At 40.5% G+C, this 8,692-nt stretch overlaps 1 protein-coding gene across 1 annotated transcript in view; it reads left to right on the forward strand.

The window, feature by feature from the left end:
* Window positions 1-4,814, forward strand: part of STXBP6 (syntaxin binding protein 6) — a 170,480-nt gene extending 165,666 nt beyond the window's left edge. Inside the window, exon 6 of the mRNA XM_011375944.2 lies at window positions 1,673-4,814. Within this exon, the coding sequence (XP_011374246.1) occupies window positions 1,673-1,696 (24 nt within the window). The 3' untranslated portion in view covers window positions 1,697-4,814. The remainder of the gene's footprint in view (window positions 1-1,672) is intronic.
* Window positions 4,815-8,692: the final 3,878 nt, after the last annotated feature.

The following is an 8,692-nucleotide window of genomic DNA, read 5'->3' on the forward strand; positions in this document are numbered from 1 at the left end:
CAGCACCGATCAAATATTTATGATTATTATTCATTATGTACAACTCTTAACAGCTCTGTGTTGATTCGAATGCTCCACGTTGCTAAATAATGTAGAAAAACTAGAGACAGAGAGCAAGAAGTGGAGCCACACAGCAGAGGGGCTCAGGGTGGCCAAGGAGTGGGACAGATCAGAGGGAGAGCCCTGGCCTTGCCATTTTTACCCACCATGTTTCCAGGACTATAAGCTCTTTGAGGTCAGCAGTTATTAGCCACCTGGCCATACTCAGGACTTCACAAACACTGTCCGACAGTTTACGGACTGTTGGAGTCAGCACCGCAGGCCTGTAGAGGTCTTCACTTAGGCTGTCCTCACTAGGCAGAGGCACCACGCTGAGGTTGCCCAAGCAGAGATTAGTGTAGCAACAGAAGGGCTAGCTAGACCCACCGTCCCCTCTCCATCACATGCTGATTCTGCCCCGGTGCACCAGCTGCAAGAGAAATGTCGATGCTGCTTTTGCGTTGGCCTAGCCGAGGTGGCAACCTCCCTCCCAGTTGTAACTCCCTGTTGAAAACATCAAGAAGGAGAGGGGAGGCCTAGAGTTGCCCCAGGTTACACTGGAGAAGTGGATTATCAACATCTTCCAGCGTGATGCAGAGGACCACTGGGTGGAATCACAGTAATTCCCCTTGCTGCTTCAAGGGCAGATAACCTGGTCATGATGCAGTTGTCAGGGCTTTCTACAAAGTAATTGCCTGCAGAGAATCATCTGCTCCTTGCTCAAAAAACATTCTCAAATGTAGAATTCTGCCACCTACCTTCCCACCCTCCCTCTAGCCGCAAGCTCAGGGATTAATCCCTGATATCGCACTCTGGGCACGTGAGGAATTACAATTCAACTTCAGCCTCTGCCTTCTGATCCACATCAGTGTATGGGCTCCACGGAAAGGATCTGACTAAGGAGAGCAATGTCAGATGTTTATGTTCTGTACCTGCATACATTGCCTTAAATATATCATCAGGGGCTCCAGCTGGGCCTGGGAAGCTGTTGAATGATACACTGGTAGTTGTTGTTTCCATTTATAAACCACATTTCTCAAATACCAGTGGGAGGAGAAGTAAACCAAGGTCTGGACTTGGTCCGTTGTTCAGCCCTGGTCAGGAACACAGTTTAATCAAGTGTTTTGGACTTGGGCAAATGTCCAGGCTGGATATTGAGTGGATTATTGAAGATGGTTTCTCTACAGTTATTGGTTTTTAGTACTTTACGGGATGTCAGTAAATACATACATTCGAGGAGTGTTGGGTTTCCTAGATGACTAGTAACCTGGGAGCCCAGAGGCCTTTGCTCTTCTATCCCCACCTGTCCCCTAGGGTCGGTCATTCATTTTGCCTGTGTGTTGGCTTTTCCATTTGTTCCTTCCTTCAGTGGGATGAAGGAACACCACCATGCAGCACTCTCCCCCACCTGGATACAGACACTAACAAAAACACTGTAAGGAGTAACAAACGTGGCACTCCATGGAAGATTTGGGGGAAAATTGCATGGTTACTGGATGCCACTGTGATCCACCCCAGCAAGCACAATCTTGGTGCCGCTTCTCAACATGGACGTGGGGAAGGAGCAGCCCAGTGAATTCTCTCTCCCCTCCGCTAATAACGTCTCCCTCTTCTCATGCCTCTTTCTCCTTAGCTTGCCATGAAGCACAAATGTTGAGGAACTGCCTATCCTGGTGACCCTCTTAAGAGAAATGGAAGAGTTTGTTCAGCAGTTTTTACAAGAATTCTGGACCTCCACTTGCTTCTTTTATCCAATATATGGACATTTAGATTTTTTGTTTTTCCTTTTCAGATGTTAATATAAAAAAGAGATGTTGTATTTAGACATTTCCCTAATGATCCTGCTAAGAGTGCTGCAATAGCAATGGCTTCATTTTGTTTTGTCTTTTCCCACCGTGTATATGTGTATGTTTTCATGTGTTTTCCCTTTTCTTAAGATTTTTTTTGGGGTTGGGGGGTAGTTTGAATATGAAATTCGGACCAAATGTTATACTGAGTTGGGTCTAAACTGTCATCATGAATTTTTTTTTCTTGATATTAAGCAGGAAGACATTTTAATATGGTGACATCATATGTTATTGTCCCTGGTTGGAAATAAAAGTCAAGCAGTGATTGATTGGTTTCACTCAGCCTCCTGGCTACTCTTAATTTGAAGGTTAAGATTCTGTATCCTGAGACATAAATCTATATTATGGAAAACAATTGGGTTTATCAGGGGAAACAACAGTCTTAGATTTTGCTTTTTATATAGTAATCTTTTGCATGAGCCATCATCAGCATTCAAAAAAAACAAATCAGAATCACAGATAGAAATCTCTTTTCTGAGCTACAGTTTAAATATTTTCACTACCTGTTTCCAGGCTGATTATTTGGAATTATCATATGAAGATTTAAAATTTGAGATTAAAGACCTAAGGAAAAGCCTATTTAAAAACCTGTACACTCATGGCTGTTTATTTCTTTTGTCATCATCCCAAATTCCAGTAGCTGGTATTGAAAAGAGCTTGGATTTTCATCAAGAATTGATTTGTCCAGATAAAGGTCTGTGTAGATGATAATGTGAAAAGATACTACATTTAAAATCTTTCTTCTTTTTCTTTTTTACAAAGTCATGTCTATTTTAGACATAATGTCCTTGGGAAATGGCTTTTAGTTTCTTGGTATCTGATTTTTGGAACTTTTGATGTTGTTATTGATATCTATTTATTTAATGTAATTTAAAGTGTGGGTTTCTTGACAAATTGTAGTTCATGGCAATTGAAGCTTGCCCAGCCTGACATAAAATAGTATACTCTTGAAGCCTTTACACTGTAGTCAGATTGAAAAACATTGGTTTACACACCCAATTTTGCATTACTCACAGTAGTCTTCGGTTTAAAGTCTAGGAGTTTGTTTCTTAGAAGATTAAAATGGTAGACATAAGAGCTATGCTTTTGTATTCTTGAAACAGAAGGCAAGCTGCACACCCAGGCACATTGCCAGCCTCCCACTACAGCGCCTTGATTCTTAAGCTGCCTGAATCTTCAGGATCCTTTCTGTCCCTTCCTACTCATTGAGCCGATTGAGTCTACATGTATTGTAGCCTCTTACATAGCAGTGTAAAATGACTTTGGGATTATTTATGCTCATTTAAATAGCTTAAATTCTCCTGATAAAGTGGTTCCCAGGGAGATAGGAAGTTGGGCTATTGGGGAAAAAAATTATCTTAGGCACTACATATCAAAAGGGTATGGGATTTGCCGGAGACAAATTTCTGAATCCTCTTAGGGAGATGATCCAATTCAAGAGAACTCTGTAAAATTTATTGGAAAACTATATAAGTTTACTATATTATTTTGTACTTTTCTTTTGGTGCCCAAAAAGTTTAAAGAAAAAAAAAAACTTGTTATCTGGTGAGTACCATTAAAGGCATTTATAAATTCTAAGGAAAGCCCAAAATATCATTCCAAATAGGTTTTGTTTGCAGACCTCAATTCAGAAAACAGAGAGAGAGAGAGAGAAGCGGGGAGGGACGGAGGGAGGGAAAGAAGAAGGGAGGGAGAGACAGACAGATTGAGATTCATCTTCCCAAATTGGATTCTAGCTTCAGAGATAGTTGATATAAATAATTGAAAAGGTAAATCAAAAACCCCTGACAATAGGCCAAACTCAAAAATACAATTTATTGCCAACTATCTAACATTAGTGTTTGCAGAGCTGCTTCTAGAGTAGCAGAGGATGAGGTCATAAGCATACTATGAAATTTGAGTTTCTTCCTCCCTGGTCGAATTATGGTAGTTACTCTTCGTAAATATAAGTATTCCACATCTTGCCTGCTTTCCTCACTCTCTGTTTATCCTTTTAGACTTGTCTTATTGGAAATAGGCTGGATTAGAAGAAAGCATATCTGAATATTTATTAGCTTCTTCTATTAATTTACTTTCAGGCTGTGGTCATGCCCCTGACCGCCCAGTGTCAGTCCTACGTAGGCCTCCACCCCACAGAGAGGCCAGAACAGCAATCCCTGTACCCTCCTAGACTTCCTGACCTCTTGCACAGGAGCCCTGTGATGACACCCGAAGTTCTTTGCAGCACCCTTTGTAGAAGGTGCTGCAATACAAAATATTGATACAATCTAACCTAGAGAAAATTGCTAAAATGACTCACATTTTTTGGGACCAATCCATTTGGTTTAGCTTTGCTAGAAGACATTTAATTTCCATTCCTTTTATTTCTGCACTTCGCTATGGGTTTTCAGGATACTATATTTCTGTGGAGAACTCCTTAAATTGTATTGACAATGCATAAAGAAAAGAAATTTCCCAGTGTTATCACTTCCTGGAACGTAGTTGTAGTATTCTTCACTAGTATTATTAGATATCTGTGTACAGGAAGTATACAGTTATTCAGGTTAATGTTTCATATTAAAAGAATGTATTTGTAAAATGTAACAAGATCAGTAGTTAACTTTTTTTAAGCTCTGAAAAAATTAAGTTGATGTGTTAGACTTCAAATTACAGTGAAATCTGTTTTAATACTACTTTTGTGGCTAGCAAAGGTTGTGCATTTATGTAAAAATATTTACAGAATGCCCTAAATATGGGATATTAAAGATAGATTTCTCTTTTAATTTTTAGAATTGTGACACTGCTGATGTCTGTTGTACAGTTATTCTTCAGAAGCTCTCAAAGGTGTCAAATAATTTTTGTTTCTTTCAGAGACAAGTAACACCTGCTCATGATTCAGTATAACAGCAAACTAATTTTGTCATTAAATATTTTAACTCTGTGATGAAAGTTTGTTTCTCAGTTTCTTATGAAATGTATAAAACACCAAATAGGTAGGCATCGTTGCACTTTTGTTGCTAATGGGAAGATCTTGTGTGCTTTCAGGAGACCAAGAATTAGGATTAGCATTATAATAAAGTTGGGTAGCATTATGATAATGAGATTCTATCCAGCAAGAGTTAAATTTTTTCTTCGCCTGGGTGAAGCAGTTAAGCCAATTAATAGTTTACCTTTCTGCCGATGTTAGTGAAGTGCTCAACTCAAGTATTTATAAAAGCATCCACCCTTATCCCTCACTTTTATAAGGCTAGTTTCTGTTAAATTGGAAAGAAGACTTGATCAAATTATGTTGATTTATTTTTATTAAAAACAAATGCAATTTATTGCACCACTCCATCTGTTTTCAAGGGAACTAACTTAGGTGGCTGCTATAGCATAATAGCCATCTCTGTGTCGGCATGGACACTGAACCAGACAGGACTTTGAAATATTCCTGGGAGGACTGCAGGTGGAAGGCAAGACCGCAGTCTACTTTTCAGAGACAAAATGTATAGAGAGATGGTTTGGTTAGATGAAGACCAGCCTTAAGTTAACAATGTATTTAAAGGCATCAGTTCTTGTGAACTAATTATAAACCAATTGCCTTACAAAGATGATCTTTGTCTTAATATAATTTTTATTAGCAATTACACCATAACCAACTCTCAATTTTTATGGGTGGATTAACATGATAAGTGTTTTGAGAAAAATCAATGATACCTTTTCCACTTGTTGTCAATGAGAACATGCTTAAGAAAACTATTGACATTATAATCATCATCTGCCTAAACAAGCAGATTAAGGTAAGGGTGGTATAGAAAGAAGAAGTGGAGAGGGCCAGGGGTAGGGGTGGAGGGGTAAATACCAAAAATAAATTCCAAACAGAAATGCAAATATTTGAGTGTTATTGTTATCGAACCGCAATATTTTAGTCCATCCACCTGCACACACTGGCAGAAAGAAATGCACAAGTAGGAATTTGCAGTGAAGAAAAGAAGTCATTTATTATAAAATTAGTTAATCAAGAATATGGGCAAACTCATGCTCTGAAAGACCCAAGTCCCTCCACAGTGGCGTGTAGGTTACAGATTATATAGGGCAAAATCATAAGATTTGTGGGTTAGGGGTTTGAGATCCTGCTAGGAGCTAATTGGTCGGAAGTGATGTAAGGGTAATAAATTATTTCTTCAGGCCTTGAGGACAGTTCTGAGATCAGATATGGTGTCCCTCTGTCTGGTTTCAAGAGGGTCATTCCACCTTAGGGCTCAGGAGCTGAAACATAAGAGATCTAGAGAAAGAGAGAGAGGGAGAGAAGAAAATAAATGATTTCTAAAGTTCTAGTCACAAATCAAAATCATGAAGACCCTCAGTTTCATTATTCCCTGTTGATATTGTTCTCTGTGCATCTTCACCTGCCATGGGCAAGCCTAGGTGGTATCTTCACATATGCACATTCACATGCAAATGCACATAGCTGGCATCAAGAAAAGGGCTGAGCTATGCCCTTGGATGCCCCATGAGTCACTTTGTGACATCTTCTTGCCCTTCTAGACATGGTTAGGCAGGTGACAGTATTTCCAGGGGTCAGTGAGACTAGAAAATGCCTCATGTGGGCCATTTTCAGAGCATGAGAAATATAAAGGCTTGAGACATGAGAAATTGCTGGTTCGAAGCTCCTGAAGCTCTTAGAATTTCCTAAGTGTTGAGAGTGGGAAAGTTGTCTCTTATGTTAGCGAGTTGACTTTTGGAAAGCACCTAAGGATGGGGTTCCGGTTGCCAGTGGAACCAACCACATGATTAGAAGATTAGTTCAGCCCCAGCACCTGCACACCTCTGGGGAGGGGAGAGGGGATGGAGGTTGAATCAATTGCCGAAGGCCAATGATTAATCAATCATGACCATGTAACAAAGCATCCACAAAAACAATGAGGATGAGGTGAGTTCTGTGTCTTTCTAGTAAATTAATCAAACCCAAGGAGTGGGTTGTGGGAACCTCTGATTTGGAGCCAGCTAGTCAGAAATATAAGTGTCAACTTAGATTGGTATTCTGAGTTGAAGGGGTTCGTTGAAACCTTCGGTCAAAAGCACAGGTAACCTGGTCTTGCTTCTGGCATCTGAAATATGGGGCGGAATGGAGGGTGGGGGGGCAGTCAGTCTTGTAGGACTGAACCTTTAACCTGTGGAATCTGAGGCTATATCTCCAGTGGATAGTGTCAGAGTTGAGTTGAATTCTCTGACGCCCTGCTAGTGTCTGAGCATTGTTCGTAGGTGTCAGGGACCCCTCTGCCATGCTGGAATAGGGTCAAAGAACCCAATTTACCCACCTACAAGGAAAGTCTCACTTTATTTCTCTAAATGTGAATGTGCTAACGGTCCTCTTTTAAGATGATGTTGCAAAAGATGGATTTTCTTTGGGTTTGCTTTTCGAAAATCCAGAAATTTCACAGAAAAAGATTTTGTATAGCCAAAGCCAGCCTGACACAAAATCGAACTTCATTTATACCTCCCACCCCCAACCTTTTGAGAGGTCACCTTTCTCCCTTCTGTGCCCTTTTGTTTTCTGCCTCTTCTGAAATCCTACTTTAGTTACCCTTCTAAGGTGTTACCTACACATAAAGCACAGCTCTATAGCAGCTTATGGCAGTTCCTCCATCCTGGCTGCTGTCTGTCACTTGAGAAGCTTTTCGAAATCCACACATTTTATTCCCAAATTTGCCTTTTTGGTATCTCTGATCATCTTGTGTTTTGCAAAGAAAAAAATAACTCAACAGGCCACGGGTGGTGGGGCATCTGGTTTCCCTAGATGCTTACTAGATTTAAACCAGCAAATTGAAGCTGTCAAGGAAATTAAATACGTGCATTTAAACTCAACGACTGCTATAATGTAACCTTCTGCCTTGACCCCCATTATATTTTCTCCCTTGAGCTTCATCTGGAGCCTCAGGATTTCCTGAGTCATAATTTCACTTCCCACCCACCTCCCACCCCTGAAGTTTTCTGCCACATTTTCTTCTTTCTACTGATGAGTCATGGTCCTGGGCGTCACAGGTCTTCAGGGGGTGGGTCTGCTTGGGTGGTCCATCCCACTGGACACTGGTGGATGCAGGCTGGTAGGCAAAGCTGCCTTGCCTCCCCAGTCCCCCAGGAACCAGTGGCCAGACCTAAGAGATTTGAGTCAGCTGCTGAGGTATGTGGTCACTGTTCTCACATTGTGTCTGATAGACATTTTGGATCCTATTGATTCTCTCTGATGGAGTGAAGTTTTTTTTTAATAGAACATATATTTTTTCTTGTTTTCGTGTGCTCAATCAGCTCAAGGATGGCTGTTTAAATGGGGCCTGGCCTCATCACACATTCATACTTAGATGTGTCAGAGGCTGGACAAGAATCGTCAGTCCTGTGAGTCCCAGGAGTCACTTGTCAACATTAGATATGAGCCCTTGTCCTATGACATTGTATCGAAAGATGACATGGAAAGAAGAAAAGCAAGCCTGTTGAATTCTCAGTTTTACCCTGAGACCTGAAACATAACTAGGATGATGCACAATTTCTGAAGAAAATTCCTATTACATGCTCAGACCATATGCGCCAAATACTCTAATTAAAATACATCCTTGGCGACTGAAGCCTGAAACTTTCTGTTACTTTTCCTTAAAACCGATCCTTTCTTTTACTGCCCCAGGAAGAAAAAATCGGTTCCTACTATTGAACACACTTTTTTATTCATAGTACGGTGGCTTCCTTTGGGGAGTTTTGCTCTTTTAGACCTGGAATTACAGTGACTGATACTGATGGACATGTTTACATCGGTCTGAAATTCTCCGATATTGAAGGAGCCTCGGCATTTG

The sequence above is a fragment of the Pteropus vampyrus genome, unplaced genomic scaffold, assembly GCF_000151845.1.
Source record: "Pteropus vampyrus isolate Shadow unplaced genomic scaffold, Pvam_2.0 Scaffold281, whole genome shotgun sequence".
NCBI classification, from domain to species: domain Eukaryota; kingdom Metazoa; phylum Chordata; class Mammalia; order Chiroptera; family Pteropodidae; genus Pteropus; species Pteropus vampyrus.